The sequence below is a fragment of the Elgaria multicarinata genome, chromosome 2 (genome assembly GCF_023053635.1).
Source record: "Elgaria multicarinata webbii isolate HBS135686 ecotype San Diego chromosome 2, rElgMul1.1.pri, whole genome shotgun sequence".
Taxonomy (NCBI): Eukaryota; Metazoa; Chordata; class Lepidosauria; order Squamata; family Anguidae; genus Elgaria; species Elgaria multicarinata.
The window spans coordinates 134,501,505-134,521,366 of NC_086172.1; the positions used below are offsets into that span (position 1 = coordinate 134,501,505).

Sequence of the window (19,862 nt, forward strand, 5' to 3'; positions counted from 1 at the left end):
AGAGAGCGGTGTCTTTGGAGTGTGATGTGCACATATTAAACACTACTGATAATAAAGAAAGCTCAAGAGTGATTGTGTGAGAGAAAGGAAAGCGCGTATGTGAATGGGTGAAAGGATTGGATGAAAGGTTTCAAAAAGGTTTTAAAATGTTTTATTTTGAAACAAAGCTTGTGAACTTTTAAAAATAAATTTTAATTATTTTGTTTTTAACTACCACAAAAAACCCACGTGTCTGTTTGGCATTTATCATCTGAAGTTTATACATTTAGCACCCACTCTGACAATAATTCACCTCAGCACATATAACTCACAGTGTATTATTTTATATATTGAAATCCTTCTCCATTTAAACCCCTTTCTCCACATAGTTTGGAGGAAGGTGGTTTTTATCCCTTGCCTCAGGCATATCAAGCGGTGGTGCTTGGCTTGAGCAGGGAGTAACTGCTGCCGGGTCTGTTGTTCAGAGTCTGTGTCGTGGCAGGCACCTCCCCAAAAAAATGCAACATAGTTTAGCAGCTTATTGCCCTTACAGCCTTATTAAGAGAAGCATCTCATCCTTTTGCAATGAGGAAAGAACTGCACAAAAGCTGGGAAATCACCAAATATTGGTGGTCGGGGTGGGGGGAGGAATCCCAGAGGGCCAGATTGGAATTCCAGGAGGGCTAGATTTGGCCTGCAGACCTAAGGATCTGACCCGTTTTCTATGTACAATTTTATTAAAAATAACTTTTAAAAAAACTGTATCCTGGTAAATTAAGGCAATACTTGAAGTCCATTCAAGGTGTTTTAATCAATTCATTTAAGTGATAAGAGTTTCCATTCCTAGTAATTAGTGTATGCATAGTGACTGAAGGCATTCAAAGTAGTTTTTAATAATTTTAAAAACAGCCATCGTTAGGATGATATTACCCCCTTATTACTGAGGGAGGAGCGACAGAGGGGCTCACCTAAGCTCATCTAGTGAGTTCATTATCAAGACAAGATTTGAGTCCTGAACTGAATGTAAGGGCTGCAGCTTGCTGGTATAGCTCATGCTTTGCATGCAAGTCATCTCTGGTTCAGTTAGTGATATATCTCAGTTTTTTCAGACCCCTGTTTTTCACCCCTGCTCTTACATCTAGATCTGGCTTTATAATTTCCTACCTTATTGACTTACCTGTCTTGTTCAGGAATAGGCAACATGGTGCCCATACACACCAAGGTGCTCCTGGACACCATTCTTGGTGCCCACCAAGGTGCCCTACCCCATCACTCCCCCATCCCCAATTTTCTTACTGGCAGCTGGGATCATTGTGAAATAGGTTTCTGATGGTGCTGAAAATGGTGGGTTCAAAAGCATTGTTTTAGGGCTCAGACTCCATCTCCGCCTTGCACTCAAGTCCTTGGGGCAGGTTGTCTTTTGGCATGCCTCCCATGGCTGCCATTTTCTGGTAAGTGTCCAAGCCAATTTCTCAAATTGCCAGTTATGCCCAAGGCTGCACAAGGTTCACTACCCCTGGTCTAGTTTCACTTGTGCCCTTGTTTCCTTTTTAACTACAACAACATTTAAATCAATAGCTTTTAATCTTACAGTTCCTCCCCCACCCCCACCCCCCAAACACTGAATTAGCCTAAAGTAATTTCAGGTGTTCATATACTCAATATGCTTCTGAAATGGTACATAACTTATGGAAAGTTGTGGCTGTCTACTAACATATGCATTTAAACATTAACAGAAAGTTGAAAACCTGGCCAGCATTGCTGAGCAAGCATGGGCCCTGTGACTTTGGTAAGATTTGCTTAGTCCAGACGGTGGCAAGAAGGATCTTTTGGACTTCTCATATTGCTTCCTCTGCCTTTCCTATTTTTATCCTGTGACTCACACAGAAAGAAATTCTCTTCCTCCCCCACCCCCAACATCCCGTTCCTCTGTTTTAAGTAAATTAAAAAGAAATAACTTCTTGATCTTAACAATGAAAATAGCTTAATAGTTCCCTGTGACTAATTTTAACTGGAAAATGGTAAATGATACATCAGGACCTTAGTTCTTGTTTCCGGATATCAAATGCTCCTATAATGAGCATTTGGGATTTTGTTGCTTGGATGCGAACAATGGGATCCTGAAGATGCGATTTACTGTGGAATTGCAAATGGTCCAGTTTTAAAGTGTGCTATTCAGCACTGCTAGCCATAAATATCTGAATATATAGTACCTTATATAGTACTCAGAGTGGAGATTGTTGAAGAATATGGGTGTAATGTAAACGGCAGTATAACTGTTGTGGAAGAAGTGTGAGATGAAAATTGGGAGGAGCTAATTACCCTCCCCAATGTACTTGAAAGTGGCCTTCCTCAGAAAAGCTAATAGGTGATAAACACAGCTTGAAGCAACACTACTTTTTTTGTAGCAATTCATGCAGCAGCCCAAGCCCCCAAACAAGAATTGCATTGATGATCAGATCCGTTTATCATTCTGCTTTTAGCAGTGCCAAATGTCTCTGGAAGTCCACCGGGAGGACAGAGATGAAAACCATTAACTGTTTGTCCTTGGTTAGAGGTACATTTCCTCTGAATACAGAGGTTCTGTCTAGAATTGTAAAGGAACACTGCTCTTTTGCCTATTTGTTTGTTTTGTTGTTTTTTTATTCTGTAAGTGACCTCCAAGTGAAGTTATAATGTAATTGAGTAGGCCAGAAGCCTAGCTTTGCAATTGTGTATCAGACATAAGACAGTAGTGGCTGCCTTGGTTACTGTTGCTATGGAATAGTCTTCAAGCTGACAATTCGAAAATGACTGGGGGAGAAGCTACCTTTGTTTATTAGGCATGTGCTCTGCTCCGATTAGAACAGGAGAATCAGAAGCGAATTGGCCTGCTCTGCCCTGACCAGAGGCGGAGTAGAAGCGGACCGCGGACCCCTAGAAGCAAGGCGAAGAGAAGCGCCCATTTTCGGAGCGATCCTCTTTCCGCGGACCGCTCCGATCGCCATTTTGAAACATTTCGCCCATAGGATTGCATTGCGGAAAAGAAAAGGGGATAACTGTGTTGTTTTTGAAGCTATCTTTCTGAAACTTCTTGTGCTTAGAGAGTCGTGGCTGGGGGTCATTTTGAGCCTACTCTCAGCTCTCTGCGTGGTGCGGTTCGCTTGCTAGAATTTTTAAAAAAGTAGGGTAAAGGCGGGAAAAAGATTACCTTTTCGATTGCTGAGGGGCAGAGTCAACTCCCGATCATGATCACATGATCCCAAAGTTGGAGGAGGGGATAGGCAAAATGGGTAACTTGGGATTCTGGGAAACTTCTCTTTCTACTCTGAACGGAGTTTTCCCAGTGTTTTTTTAAAACAGTAGCTCCACCAAATGCACAAACACAACCTGAAATCATACTAACAGATAGGAAACACACAGCACTGCTACCCACCCTAACTTTGGGGAACAACTGAATACATGTGGTGCAAGGGGATGCGCTCCCCTAGGGCATGTGGATGTGCCCTCACTCTCCTGTAATTGGAGGGCCATAAGAGCCATCCAAAAGAGTAACTCAGTGGAGCAATGCCTATCATGAGTTGAAGTGAGCGTTTGCTTCTTAAAAGACTGATACCTAGACAGGACCAGTCAAATGGCTGATGCTTCCCCCTTTGGGCATGTCCACCACCCCACCCACCCTATTACTGGTAAAAGACAGATATAGCCTTTTTAAAAAAGTTCTTCTTGTTGTTTATTCAGCAACACTGCTGCTTTTAATTCCACCCCTCCTTTGTTTATTTATTTATTTATTCCATTTTATATGCATTACTGGCTTATCCTTGGCTCACTTCCTTATGCCCCCAGAAATGTCTGCTGCCTGCCTGCCTTCCCTCCCTCCTCCCCTGCCCGCCTCGCAGGGATGGTTTGTGTCTGGCTTTGACTCAGGGGAGAAGTCCTTCCTGCGCTCACTTAGACTTTTGGAAGTTCCAAATCCATTTTTCAAGTGTGGAAGAAGATTCATATTTAGGTTGATCTCTCTACTCCCCAATTCATGGCATGTTGGGATTTCCTTTGAAATGGCCTCATTGAGCTGTCTGCAGGTTTAAGCCTCGCCAAAAATCAGGGGATGATGGGATTGCCTTGTACTTTGGCATGATTGTGGGTCTAGATGGCATCTGTGAGTGTGCCCACTTCCCTTTTTTTTATCTGTCCAAATGTCAGAGAACAGTCCATGTCTGCAAATGGGGTGCCCGATTTTCATAAATTCCCCAAAAATCAGGCGATGATGGGACTGCCTTGAGTCTTGTCATGCGTGTGTATCCCTGGATAAGCTATCATGGTGGTGAGTTTGAGGTTTTTAACGTGCAAATTGACAGAGCTATCGAAAGGGGTGTGAATGGGGTGCCCGATTTTCATAAATTCCCCCAAAATCAGGGGATGATGGGACTGCCTTGAGTCTTGGCGTGCGTGTGTATCCCTGGATAAGCTATCATGGTGGCAATTTTGAGGTTTTTAACGTGCAAATTGACGGAGCTATCGAAAGGGGTGTGAATTTTCATAAATTCCCCAAAAATCAGGGGATGATGGGATTGCCTTGAGTCTTGGCGTGCGTGTGTATACATCGATGAGGTGTCATGGTACCAAACTTGAGGTTTCTAACTTTAACAGAAAAAAAGTTGTATACTTTTTTAGCTTAATGCAAGCCTATGGGGGGGGGGGAAACGGAGCTCTGATCCGGATCCGGAGCTCCGCAGCGGAGCGGAGCGGGGGAGGAGCGAAGTGGGCCGACCCGCAAATTGCAGATCTGGAAGAGAAGCGGAGCGGGGGGTCCGTGCACACCCCTATTGGTTATATATCAGTGGATAGTAAAGTATAACTTGGATTGGTCAGGGAGACAACCAATTGGATGGGTATTTGGAAAGTCCATAAAGAAGAGGATTGGCCAGAGGTCCTAGCCAGGTGAATATGCAGTTGAAAGAGAACTGGTGGCTAAAGGGGGCATAGTGGTAGAATTCATCTACTGAAGATCTGCAAAAATGCCTCCATAGTGGAAAATGAGCCAGGTGCTTTTAAGGAGGAGAGTCACATGATTTCCAAGTCAAGACAGAGTAAGGTGACCATATGGAAATGGGGACAGGGCTCCTGTATCTTTAACAGTTGCATTGAAAAGGGAATTTCAGCTGGTGTCATTTGTATGCATGCAGTACCTGGTGAAATTCCCTCTTCATCACAACAGTTAAAGCTGCAGGAGCCCTGCTGTCTTTTGTATCTGGTCACTCTAGTATAGTTCCTGCAGCTTTAATGGTTGTTATGAAGAGGAAATTTCACCAGGTGCTGCATGCATACAAATGACACCTGCTGAAATTTCCTTTTTCAATACAGGAGCCCTGTCGTCCTTTTCATATGGTCACCTTAAAACAGAGTGAATATGGATAACCAACATCAATTCATAAATGCCTTACCACACGATAAGCCCATTTTTATAAAATATATTTGGTGTATTTTATACAGGAACACCTTTGAATATATAAATAAAACTCATATTCACGTTAATTGGAATACTTTTTTTTTTATATAAATTGCCCTGAACATTCCTCTTCGAAGGGTAGGATATAGATCTAAGTAGCTATAGGATTGTGCTCCCAGGCTGCAATTCTGTGGTCCCTGGAAAGGCATATCAAGGGGCTATAGCAATCTGTGGAGAAGGAAGTTACCCGTGGAGAGGGAAATCAGCAGGCAGAAGAGGTGGTCCTCCCTCGGAAGTTGGCTCTTCAGAGCACAGAAACCTACACTGCCATTGCCATGCTGCTCCTGTCACTCTGATGGTGCTAATGGCAAGGAATGCCCTCTACTGAAAGAGCTTTGAAGCCCTCCCATTCCCCTGACATACCTGCAGAACAGGGGTGGGTGGGGAGTATGCCAGCCCTGGTCAGAGCTGCTGTACCTTTTCCCCATCCTATTGGATCCACTGGGAGGGAAAATGTAAAAGAAAGAAAGGTATAAAGTGGCTGAAAAACAAGAAAACAACACCACCCCCACACCTTCTGCCCAGTAGGGCATAGAAAGTAGCAGTTCTTCCACTATAGGCCTTGTTCTCCATGATTGATCTGTAAGACTGGCCTTGCTTCAGCCCATAATAATACATGTTTCTAAATTGTACACCATGAGTGTGATTACTCGTTCTTTTGTACTGTTGATGCTCTTTTTTGCAGTTGGAGTAATATCTCCAATATTACTGTTCTCTTTGTGGTGCATGATGCGGAGGCTTAGTGGAGTGTATGTATATTGGATTTGATTTTAAAGTTAAGGAACTCCAGACAGTAAATGGCTTCACAGGCTTAAAAGCAACAGAATATTTTTAAAAGACAAACATTTCCCCCTATCAGAACAACTCCAAAGAGCAGGAAAATATTTTGTTGACCTCTTTGAAACCAAACCATTATCAATACAAATAAATGTTCTTCTCTCCAAACGAACACAGGACTTCATGGGGTAAAAGTAGCTCCAACACATGAGATTTTAAAACTACTATCGTAAACTGCTGTTCTACAAAAATAAACAGATCCATCTTGCCGACACAATATTAATGCTGCAAGTTCTGAAATGTAATAATATCCTACCCTAGGCAGTCCCAAAAATGAAATGCAAAAAAAGAAAGAAAAAAAGACAGCTAACTCTTTAATTTCATGATAGTTTTAATCAGGTAATTGCAGGAAAACATTGAAACATAAAACTGTTTTTATGATATCCAGTATGTCAACTTACAAAGGGTATGATAACAAAACTAGTATGCATATTTACATTATGTACTCAAGGTAACCAGCTATATTCTTATACATAAAAGAAATACACCTATGGCATGGAATTAAAACTAAAACCTACATCGTTTAGTAGAAAGATACAGTAATTAAGAATTTAATGGAAATAATATACAAGTGAGGCACTTTTTTTGAGGTCAATAGGGTGGAAATCAAATGGCACTAAGCAAAATAAGAGGGGCAAGGGGAACCCTATGTACAGATTATACTGCAGCTCCCAATACAAAGTTTTTCCACTAGATGTTTTTTGAGTTCTCAAAGCTAACCACAGCTATTGCAGTTAAGAAGCTTTCAGGGGGGGAGGGATGCTATTTAAATGCTACTTAATCAGTGCACCAAAAAGCATATGGAAGTTTTAACCACCAGGCTGCCTATCTTAATAGTACTAATTGGACTACTAAGCCATCTCCTTTATTCTTCCCCTCTCACAAGAGCATATGGACCACGGTGCATTCGATATACAATGTTCTATGTTCTCTGGGGAATAAAAGGCTAACATAAACATTGTGTATTATTTACATGAGAGTTGAAGATTTCCGTCTACGTACACAAGGTTAGTAGGAAGAAAAAGGGGACTGTCACATTCCTGCATGCAAAACATGCACTTTGAAATAGCTCCATTTGGCTGATGGAAGGTACAGGAGTGAAGTCTGTAGAGACATGTTCCATCCCGTCCCGCCCTTGCTCTGGATCAATCTTTCTCAGACATTTTGAACTTGGGCTTCACTTTTTAAACTTACTGTGTCTTTCTGAAGCCTTCCAACCAGCAAGAATAATCTGTTCCACAGGCGGGAATGCAAAGAGCCTTGCAGGCAAACTGCTGTGTGAAAAAGGGATCTCATAAATGGGGGTAACAAATCTCAACCTTGTCTTTAAATGGCAAACAGAACAGGGAATAGCATAAGAACAAAGCAGCAACAGCAGCAACTTTCTGGACTTTCTTAATCCCAAATCACACGAGGCATTGTGCAGTTATACCCACCCTCCACAGATGTGGATCACTCAGGGACTCTCACAAGAGCATTCAATTTTCCCAGGTGTTGCTTGGTGAGGGAAGGTAGACCCCCACCTGCCTCAACATCCTTTCTCCCATTGAACTTCATTCCTGCATTCTCAAAGGCCTATGTTTGAGAACTACTGATTTAGGTATTTCTATATGAAATGGATTGATGATGATGATGTAGCCAAAGAAGGCTCACTGTGTTGTTGGGTGGGGGTGGGGAATAACCTTCTGAACCTTCAAGTGTGAGGCCATGAGCGTATCTGAATGACAATAAACAGGATTTTAAATATATATAAAAAACAATTTTTAGTTTGAAATATTTGTGTTCCAGCAATGCCTAGTACTAAGGATGCCTTATTTAATATTGGACTTCCAACTTGACACAATGGCCCAGCTCATCAGCAATGGTAACCTTGGGTTTTTATAAAGGCTGGGTTACCGTGAACAAGCTAGCATACTAGTTCATGTAGCTTTGTCACTCCTGTTTGGCTCCTTGCAGCTCAACAAGCAAGGGACGATCCATCCCTGGCTTGATTAAGCATTACATCCAAATCCTGACCCCGGGTTCCAACTCTGGGTTCTCGGGAAAGAGACAAAGCCAGCATTCCAGGTTCAGCTATAACACTAACCAAGCCAGGGATGGAGCATCCCTAAAGGAGGAGCCGAGTGGGAGTGATTGAGTCGCATGAACTAATATGTTGGCTTATTCATGGTAACCTAGGGTTAAAAAAACCTTGATTACTGTTGCATGTGGATTTTCTTTTTATTCAACTGTAAGCAAAGTGTATAAGACAACTGCAAATAATAAAACAGCAATTGTGTTTAGTCAATCCCCCATTCCCAATTTTGGAATTAAGTTTTTACCCAAATGCCAGAAAGTAGCTTTAACTGATGATGGGGATATATTTTCCAAAAAACGAAACAAAACCCCCACCAAAGAACAAATTAATGCCTAAACTGTATGACTGAAGTCATGAGTTCTAAATCATGTTTGTCCAGCAGGTGGTGCCCAAGTGTTATAGCTGACTGCTTTCACCTGGAACACAGACCATCTTCCCTCAGACTGCAGTTTCTGCCAGGCTGGAAATTCATCATGATGTGGCGATTTCTCCAAACCAATTTTAATCCATCTGTAGCAAAGTCCCTTGTTACTACACTTGTTAAAAAGCACCGGAATTTATATGTCTTATAGTAAATCTTGATCTGTTTGTGTCTTTCCCCTTTCTGGAGAAAATAGGATGGAATGTATGCAGATCCACAATCCAGTTTAGAAATAATAAACATTTTAAAACTCACTGAAGTCTATGAGATTAAATAAACTTAACTCCATGGTGGGTTGTGTCTAGGAATGAGAAGCTGTGGATTAGGAAGTGAAGATCCAATGGTTTGTTCTTGAGTAGACTTTCTCAAACTCGTGCCTTCAAAATATTTAGGACTTAAAACTATCATCAGCCCTAGCCAACACAGCTAATGGTTAGGAAAGCTGTGAGTTGTAGTCCAAAAAATCTGGAGGGCATCAGGTTGGGGAAGGGTGTTCTAGGAAGAAGGGGCTATAAATCAGTCCAAAGTTCAATCTCTATCATCTCCAGTTAACCCCCTCCCCCACTCCACCTCAAAAAAATAAAAAAAATAAAATAAAAAATAAAAAATAAAAGAAAAAAAAGCCCAGGGAGGAAGGCTGGGGAAGGCCTCTGCCTGAGATCTTGGAGAACATTACCAGTCTTGAGTAGAGAGCACTGAGCAAGGCAACTTTGTATGTTCACCAGAGTTGTGATTTAGCCACAGTTAGAGTTAAGAAGTTACCCCTGCTAAAGCGAAAAGTTGAAACCAGGACATATATATATATAGAGAAACTTGGCTGAAATCACACAATCCATGTAATCAGCTATTGAACCAACACAATTCAATAGCGGGGTGGGGCAGGGGTGTATGTTTAGAACCCTCGTATATCCTAGTTTCAATATTAATTTGTATTTAAAAACAAAAACAAAATAGGAATAATATTTATTCAAGAGTAAAGGATAGTAAATATTTAGCAGCAAAGTGGTTAAATACACACTGAAATAGCAATGCATGTATTCAGAAAAAAATATTAAAGCATATATGTTTTCATATGAAATACATTACAGGAACCAGGAGTTGCACTATGCTGATTAGTGCTCAGAGGAAATTGTTAGACTTGCCTCCTCCCAAAGTTCATACATATGTATGTGTGCATATACACACACTCACACTCACACACAAGAGCTCCAAAGGACTTTTCTGTACAGCCTGCAAGTTCTTTTCTAGGTTGTTGATGCCATGGTCCATTTTAAATCAAAAACAGAATGTTTTACAAGATGCAATTCCCATGTCACCAATAAAACAGGTTACTTCTCTCTGTCTCCTTTTGGGGGGTGGGTGAGGGGCAAAATTAACAGTCTATCTAGGCAACAAGTTTAGCTGTATATGTGAAGCATAAAAGTCTTCTGGGTAGCAGCTTTCAAATATATAAATGATAAAAAGAAAGGATTTAAGATTGCTGCTACAGTGTCAAATCTGCTGACAGGTTATCCATTAAGGGTTTTTTAAAAGTACAAAACTAGAAAGAAGCTCTTAACTTCTATAATTATCAATATATTTGTCTTCTTTTCAATGTGAAATAATACTTCAAGATGATCTATGTACACAATGTTGTCAGTTCAAGCTGTCATATAAATATAAATGCTTTCTTTAAAAAAGTATTTTACAGATAGTGTTATATACAGTTTGATACCTGGGCTCTGAAAAGTGGTAGGAAAACGGGGAAGCCAATGACTGAACCTGGGCAAGGATCCATCCATGTCCGACAGCTAGGGCTATTTATGCTGCGCTAGCGGAAACCAACATTTGTGCAACATCAAGAGCACTTACTAGCATGATGGGTTTCCTGTTGTGCTAGGAAGCTATTAACATTGTGCAAGCACTGGTTTCTGCTAACACAATATAAATAGCCCTAGTGGCCGGACACCGGTAGATCCTTACCATAATCTTCTGAAGAAAATAAAATCAATACATATATTTTGGTGAACCGAAATGGGTAGAAATGAAAAAGTAAGTAGTGTGAGATTATAATTGTAACAGGAAATGCATATTAAAAACATATTTTCTCCCTCTCCCCACCCGTTAACCTTCTTAAATGAATGACTGCTTCACTGCTTTAGAGAGTTTTATTAATAAAAAACCTGTATGCTCAGCTATGTTGTTATACCATGTGATGACATTTAGGCAGTTCCCCAAAGGTGGCATTTAGAACACACAGCCAAATGTTAAGTTAAACATTCATGATTAATATGCTACAACTCAAAAGACAAAGTAAAACCCACTTTCATTCACAATAAATTCACTTGCTTTTTCCTACCTTGGCTGCAGTTTGTCATACAGAATATTTTAAATTTTTGCTAGGGCAAATAAAATTAAAATAGGAAATATTTTTGTTCCTTTAGTAGGCTGAAGAAATAACTGGTACCAAGTTGAACAGAATGATAAATATGTATTTTATGTCAATTACCTTGTGGCAATTTTCCTTCCCCAAACATTTGTCATCAACAACATTTTTCAGAGGAAACTCTAGAAGAAAATCTGCTGGTTGAGAAAAAGGAAAAAAACTCTTTTGCCATTACATTGAAACCAGAATTATTTATATATAAAAATAAATGTTATGTTCTCATAAGAGCATTAGACAATTATACCTGTGCTTAACAAAACATTGGTCATTCAAGACTACAATAATTAATATTTTAAAGGCTTTCAGATTACCAGAATGTACACAGAGGGAACTCAATACAAAATGTAGTTGAAGGAAAACAAGACTGAAAATATTGATTTGTCCATCTGGAATAGAAATGCTACTAAGTTAACTAGTTAAATATTGAGAAATACTATCACGGAATGTGACTGGAAATGTGGTCCATAACTGCTTTGCAACTGGAAAGGGGAAGGAAGATTTAATAATTCGTACCATATACTTCGTTAAATATAAACATTTGTTATTTGTACATAAAGTTGCTTCCAAAAACTATTTATAAGCAATTCAGTTGCACTTAAAATCAATTTAAATTTCTTGCAGTCACCAAGTTATTAACTTTCTTTAGTTTTAAATCAGCTCTCGCTAGTGCAGATTGTTAAAATTTTCTGCCAAATAGATTATTTCAAAGAGCCCCCCGCCCCAATCACCTAAACCACAAAATGTACAAATTGCTGAACTTGATCCCTTATAGTATGGACTGCAGTTTATACTTATTTCAACTGCCAGTCATAAGAAAAGGCTTTCCTTTTGCAAGAACTCCTTCACAACTTGTACCATGCACTTAAAAGCAGATCATTAGGCACGGCTAGCTTTCGTAATACACAACAAGAGTTCTGATGCTTCTTCTGCAATAGGCCTTGCATACATGACAGGTTGCCAAATGCTTCCACGAGTTAGATACCTCCTGAAAATAAAGACTCGCCAGCCCAATTTGGCGCCAGACCAGTTCATCCTGCAGCTTTATGCTTTCCTCCGCAGCATCCGCAGACCTCGCCACAGTGGTGGCAGGCTCTCAAAGGGAGGTAGCAGCACATACACGGTGCAATGAACGACAAAGTGACAAGAGCGAGCCATCGTAAGCAGAACTTGTCATCGCTCGTGTCGCACGAGCAGGGGTCAGAGAAATCTCCCTCCGAGTCTGACATGCAGTGATAGAGCATGCTCTCAGCACAAAGCATGCAGCTAACTTGGTATATGCATCTCTTAATAGGGTCTGGAGCATCCTGGCATTTGCCCCGGCCATTCTCTTCGTGATTAAACCTTTCCTGGCAGTATACACAGCGAGAACGCTCGCCATCCTCTTTCCGTCTTTTTGATTTTTTTAATTTGAAAGAGGAAGGTTGTGTTTTAAGTACCACAGAACTCTTTGACTCTTTTAGTGAATTCAGCTTGGTTCCATCCCCAGATGGGTAGAGATATTCTGATTTTTTATGGTCTGCCTTAGGACACTGCAGTGAAGAGTCTGCTTCATCCCTATCCAAGTCATTTTTCCACATGTCTGGGTGCCTATAGTCTGCATAACGGCGTATTAAAATATCACGAGGGTTTATTCGAACAATTTCTTCTTCGTCCTGAAAACTGACATTCCTGACTGGCTTCGGGGGTATCTGAAAAAGGGAAAGGGGGGGAGGAGACAGAGGCACTTTGTATTACTGGTAGGTGCAACAGATCTCTCAACACAAGCTGGTGATTCAGTTTTTCAGTTCAAATAAGCTATCGAATCACAGCACTTTATTGTCGGGAGGCCGCACCCTTGCTTTCTAGAAACTGGATTACAGGGTTTGTGACAAACGTGCTTAAGAAATCACATTCAGATTTAATGTTTATCAGGTAACTTAAACAATTAAGTGCTGTACACAAAGATATTTGCAATGATGATAAGTCCCTGCCCAATTTTTAAATTCTAGGTCACACAAGGAGGAGGGGAAGGACAACCAAAATTTTAAAGTAAGGTGATGAGTCCAAATAATGGAAAAAAGAGCAAGCTATAAAAAACACAACATAAACGGTATGTTTTGAGAATACTTTTCAACATCTAAATGAAACTTCTGGGTGAAGTCATCTGGAGGTTTGTGCTGAGATTGTGTTGATATGCAGGTCTACCTTACTTTTCCATCTTCTAATTTCAAAGAAATGGTGGAACCCTGAACTGGGGAAGCCTTGGTGAGGTTGAGAGCGAACAAGCTTAAACTTTATCCAAGAAAGAAGTGCTATGGGTCAGGAGATCTGCAGATTTGGATTACTGTAATTCATTCCATGTGGGACTATCCTTAAAGATAGCCTGGATGCTTCCATTAGTGCAAAACGTGGCAGCAAGAATACTTGTAGGACCCAGGTGTGCTGATCATATTACACCTTTTCCATGCCAGTTACACTGTCTGCTTATTCACTTCCAGGCCCAAATTAAGGTACTTTTAAAGCCTTACATAGTTTGACACCAGACTATCTGAAGGATTGCCTATACCCATGTCCACTTGTCAAGCTTTAAGCTCAGGATCCAAGGCCTTGCTCTGTGGTCTACCAGTGAGAGCAGAAAGGCTAAATAGCAGGGTTAAGGTCTTCTCTATGGCACACCCTTATCTCTAGAATGTCCTCCCCAAGGAAGTCCATATGGAATCCTCTCTGTTGGCCTTTAGAAAATCATAAAGACTTTTATTCCAATCTCCATTAGAGTGATTTTATAGTTGTTACATTTAAGAACCTTTTTATCTGCTCTTCTTATTTTAATGTTAGATGGTTTTATTGCTATTTTAAATTTTGGAATTTTAATGCTGCATTGTACTGATTTATTGTAACCGACTTTGGAAAGGGACATACCCTAAATGGTGAGCTGGAAATACAACAAAATAAGCCAAAAAATGGAATCCAATGACATTTCCCCCCTGCAGGAACCGGTTCCATCAGCAGAACGGGGGTGGGGAGGATACCTGTTCCTCCATTCAGCCCTCTCACATGCTTTCGAAATCTAACGTTGTGTGAGCAGACATCCACTTGTACAACAAGACATTATCCCTCTCTTCTCCCACCTGCAGCCCCCCATGCCCCCAGAACTTCTGCAGGTGGGAGGCTGCAGGTGGGAGAAGAGAGGGATAATGTCTTGTTGTACAAGTGGATGTCTGCTCACACAATGTTAGATTCTGCCTAATAATAATAATAATAATTTAAAGAAACAATTCAAATTCCAGAAGAAAAGGTGCTACAAACAGAGAAGGGAAAGGCATGAAAGAAGCACTAGAACATTGAGTTCATTTTGATGTACACAAGAAGCTGGAATTTCAGAAGAATAAGTGATTTGACAACCAATTTAATGTTGGATTTGTAAAATTAATTCAAGCCTCCTGAGGTCATTTTGAAGCATACCACTTTGAAATGTGAGTGACACTCAAAAAATCTCCCTCCAAATGACAAAAAAGTGGAGGATGGGGAGCTTGAGCAATTCAGCTACTGAAATCCTTCAAAGTAGCTAAATCTGTAAAAGTCCTCGAGATCATGAACTTTAAAATCATGATGCAAAGTAGCTAAGGTATGCATCTTACAGGTGCAGAAATAAATGCCACTTTTAAAACTCAGGACTGAATTATTTCCAAATGCTTTTTGAAAGAGAACCCCTTGATTACTAAAGTACTTGCTTAATAAATACATTAACACTTGTGGTGGGAACTTGTAGCCAGGGCAAAAGAAGTTGTTCACTTTGCTGGCAGCCAATGGAAATCCACAAAACCAAGACAGAAATAACTTTTCCATAGCCTTCTAAAGGATTGGCTGGTGATGACAGAAGCATCTTTCACTATTAATGAAAATACGCTTGCTATAAAGTTTTAGTTTATGAGCAAAGATTAAAAAGCAAACAATCCTTTCCCATCCCTGCCAAAGGCAAAAACAAGCCACTCCATTATAGGGCAAAGCAAACTTCTGTTGGAATATTTGAGATTCAAGATGACTTACTTGGCTCAAAGTAATAAAAGTTGTAATCAGCCACCCTTGCCAATGGTTAAAACTGTCTAAACAACTAGAACAAGCTAAATAGGGAAATCTTTGAAATTTAAGTAGAAGACCACTCTCAATTAAAACGCAGCAATGCAAGCCTAAGCTTCTGTGATAGAGGGTTCTAAACATTTCACTTTGGGTGTAATTCAGAGCTCTGCAACCTGGGAAGAATCATAAAATAGTAGAGTTGGAGGGGGCCTACAAGGCCATTGAGTGCAACCCCCTGCTCATTGCAGGAATCTACCAGGAAAGGGAAAGCTCAGTCTGAATAGTCAGGCAAAGATAATGTCATACACGGCTTTTTCTCTACATGGGTGCCCAATGGTGTAAGCCGAAGAGGTGCAAATGGTGCACACTCTCAAGTGGTGGCAGGCATACAACTACCGAAGTAGACAGCTGGGATCTTCACACAATCCTGTACATGGGCAATTTCCCTACACCCGAGTACACTCAGGACAGAGAAAAAAATCATGCGTGAAGTACCCACAGGATATCTGGCTGTCACTTCATTATATCGAGGAGAAAGAAGGCACAACTTCCATGAAAGTAGTTATAAGGTTAAGAAAAGATGCTTTTAAATTTATGCTCTATTCTCTCCACAACATTTTTGAGAACTTTGACAATTCACTAAATTTAATGCATGCAGCATTTTGTTTCTCTCTCCCTAAAATCATAGTAAGACATCATAACAATCAGGGGTCCACAAGTTTTGACTTTGCTTGCTAGCCAACCCTAGTTTGTTGTTGCCATGATTCCTCCTCTCCTCCAAGACCTCTGAGCTGACAGAGAATTCGGGGGACGGGAGAGGTGTCCTCAGAGAAAGCAGAAGCAATTGTGAGTGGCTTGTTCTGCTCATGCCTGCTCTAAAGCTCAACACAGAATGAGTTACCCTGTCTCTCTTCTTGCGAGTCAGGAGAGTATGGAGGTTTCTCATGTGATGCTGAGAAAGGGCCCTTGCTCCTGGTGGGCGGATTTGTTGTGACCTCATAAAAATATGCATTGACTGCCAAATATGGACTATTGCTGGGAAGTCTTCCCTAGCTATTGGCTGACCTGCTGTTACAAACATTCTAACTGTTCACGTGGAAAACTGAGTACAACTTCTGTGAAGGGAAGGATTATTTGACTGGAAAAAAATATCAATGTCTAGGACAGGAAGGGTGTGGGATGCGGACACAGACAGAGGTGCTTGGCTGGTAGCAACAACGGAGACTAGAAACAGGAATAAGGGTAATGTGTGGCTGGGAGGACCAGGAAGGATGACGGCAGGAGTTGGCAGCGGCTTTGGATTCCTTTGGGAAGGATATATGGCAAATGCAGATGAAAAGGGAGCTAGAAAAGGCAAGGAATTGAGTATAGGTAAGGAACAGAGTAAGTACATGTCAATGAGAGAGGCCAAGTAAGTAAAAATTCACACAGGACTTAGTGACAGGAGAAACTGTATGTTAAGACAGGAAGGAAGCCTGACCTGGTTCACATGGTCATGGGTGTGTGTGTGGAAACCACGGCAACAAGCCATCTTGGCTGGGTTCACATGACATGACAAGCTGTACTTCCAAGGGGAATACACGGTGGTAAAAACAAGCCACTGTGGCTTATTTTCCCAGCTGCAATTGTGTGAACCGAACCATAGGTAAGCATGGAGACATTGAGCTGGAGAGGACGTGGCTCACTAGCAGAACATCTGCTTTGCATGCAGAAGGTTTCCAGCACAATCCTTGGCAACTCTAGGTAGGCCTGAAACTCTGGAGAGCCACTGCTTACTATGTTCAAGGCAAAGATGCCCAGATGGAGTGAAGGCAGAAGGGTGGTACTGCAATTGTCGCAGTTCAGATGTAATGGGAAGCCATGGTTTCTAACTCGAAGAACAAGCTTTGAATGTCCCTCCCCTGCCCACCTTTCACAAGACAGAGAAGATCAGAAGTATCTACTTTTAAAAGCCACAGCTCCCTGCAATGTTTGAACTCAGGGAACTATGGTTTGTTTAAAAGAAAAAGATGCTTTCGATCTTTCTCTGAAGTGTGAAAGAGGGGAGCGTGCAAACCCTGACACAGCAGAAACCATGGTCTGAACTGAATTTCTGGTAGCAGTTTAGATGTAGATTATGTTGGCCTTTCCCCTCCCTGTTTGTTTGTTATTGTGATTTTAGAATGTAAGCCATATGCCAGGGTGTTTTGTATTCTGTTTTATTTTGTTCTGTACAGCATCATGAACATTGATGGTGCAATATAAAATAACAACAACAACAACAACAACAACAACAACAACAACAATAATGTTGGAACACTTAATACACCATTTGTTTTTCTAGCTGAAGATCTATTACCTGGTTGGATTGGCTGTGGAAGTAGGATCTTCTGGAGTTCAAATCTTCCAAGGCTGAGGATCTTATACTTAAGCTTTTGTAAGGATCACTGCTCACTATAGGTTCATGTTGGAAAAGATGATCTTTCATTAACAAACTTGATGTGTTTTCTGGAATTGCCTAGAAAGTATAACAGATTAAAATTAATTCTATTTTTGTTTTGTCTTGCTTGCAATGCTTATATAAAACTGAAATCCACTGCAACTTTATTTAAAACCTTGATTAGTAGACATATCAGATGGATGACTACTTAAAAACACACATGCCTTTGGATGCTTCTATACAGAAATTCTATTATAGACCAGTATGATTGAATAACATGTTGGAGAAAGCATTAATGTAGTCTCAGAATATACTTTTAGGAGTACAAACTAGTCTGAGGACAGTATTCCCTAAGAAAAACTAATATAAAAATGTACCCTAGCTGAGGGGGAAAACAAGAACAGCCATTCACGTCTACATTTTGCATGGTATGGATATGGGACTACGCAAATGCCATCTTCTATTTCCCATTCAGAAAACACTGATATACAGCTGACTGTGTATCATCTCTTTTCCAAGCAATGATAGGCACTAAAGCGGTCTAGGTATTTGTCAGTTGCTTAGCACCAATTAAGTGCAGCAATTGCCTCTGGACAGATGCAACTGGTGTATTCCTGAAATAAGAGCGGCACCATATCGGTAGGGTGTGTGGCTCAGTCTCAGGGTTTGATCCAACATTGCAAGAGTGGATCTTTGCTAGTGTGGTGGGACTTCCTCTGTTCTCCCCGCTACCCAAAAATCTGCTCCAGATGGTTTCCCGGTCCACTGGCGCAGATTTTGAGGGTGTGCAGTGGGTTGGAGCGGGGATTACTCCCCTCCCTAGTTCCACTGACAGAACTGCTTCTGTCAGCAGAAAGACATCATTGGATCCAACTCACTCTTCTGCAGTAAAAGGTCAGCAGATTGATATGTTTTTGTGTGTGTGTTGGTAGTGGAGCAGTGATCACATGAAGCCTTCTTTGTAAGGCTGTAATTACCTCAAAGATTTCCAGGGAAGTTAACACTTTACAAAAGGACAGGACGAGATGCATTCCTAGGCTACATCTCTGATACTACTTCTGAAGTATATACCCATGCCTTACTGAACAAGACATCAATATAACAAATCTATTTCCAAGAGAAGATACCCATTTTGTGATTTGGTTTCTGGGGAACTAAACCATTCTCATTCTATGTTTACACCTTCCTACACCTTCAATAAAATCAGATATTTACCACAACTTACTAAGCTCTTCTAAGTACTGAGGGAAACTATTGTAGTTGGTTCATTAGAAGAGAACTGGCTGACAGTTTTTTAAGCTTCCTAGATTGTAGAAGAACACTGCTCATTAGGAGCTGAACCATCCATAAATGAACTTACAGAACTTTCCTCTCTTGTCTTAGATTTGCTGGCTTAACTTTAATTTTACACAAAATTGGCTAGTAATTTTTATTTTTGTTCCAATCAGTTTGAACATTTGGAAAATATTTTAAAATGATGTTTGAAGGTTAAATATATAGTTCCCCCTCTAATGTTTTATATAGTAATTTCCATGCTACTAAAATTTCAGAATGAAAAATAAAATTTGAGCTGAAAGGGACCCAAAAATATTCAGAATCAATTGTCTTAGAAAAGCATGTTAAAGAGGGGAAAAAAGGAAAATTACTTTCAAAGTTTTAAAATGCCAAACATCTTATAGAGCACAGTTGTCAGATCTAACACGTTTCACTGGATCCTCAAACAGTCTTGTAAATTCAAGAAAGTAGCAATAGCAGTCACTGTGGGTGGCATCTAATTTAACTTTTCCTGCCAAGGGAACGACTTCTGTCAGCAAAACAGGAAGGGGGGGACAATTCCCTTTATCCCTCGCAGCCTCCACATGACCTCAAAAACTTCTCTGGTTGGGTTGGAAGACCTCCCCCAGAGCAGATGGTGAGGGAGAGTAGGGGGCTAAAGAAGGAAGCAGAGGAGGGAAAAGTTCCACGGTGTGAGCAGAAGTCTGTTCACATGATGTTGGATTTTGCTTCTAGCGTAATGTCTGAAGGGAAAACTTGCATATCATGGAAAGATGTATGTGCTCTACATAGTATACAAATAGCGCATATGCAACTCACTTCCACATCCACTACCAAAGCTTTTCTATAGCAACATCCAAGTCCTACTGGTTAACAGCATAGCAA

At 40.7% G+C, this 19,862-nt stretch overlaps 1 protein-coding gene across 1 annotated transcript in view; it reads right to left on the bottom strand.

The window, feature by feature from the left end:
• Positions 1-10,935: 10,935 nt before the first annotated feature.
• Positions 10,936-19,862, bottom strand: part of SPRED1 (sprouty related EVH1 domain containing 1) — an 83,625-nt gene continuing 74,698 nt past the window's right edge. The window contains exons 5-6 of the mRNA XM_063117749.1: positions 17,622-17,780; positions 10,936-12,915 (exon numbers count right to left, since the gene is read on the bottom strand). Coding sequence (XP_062973819.1) covers positions 12,256-12,915; positions 17,622-17,780 — 819 coding nt within the window. The 3' untranslated portion in view covers positions 10,936-12,255. The remainder of the gene's footprint in view (positions 12,916-17,621; positions 17,781-19,862) is intronic.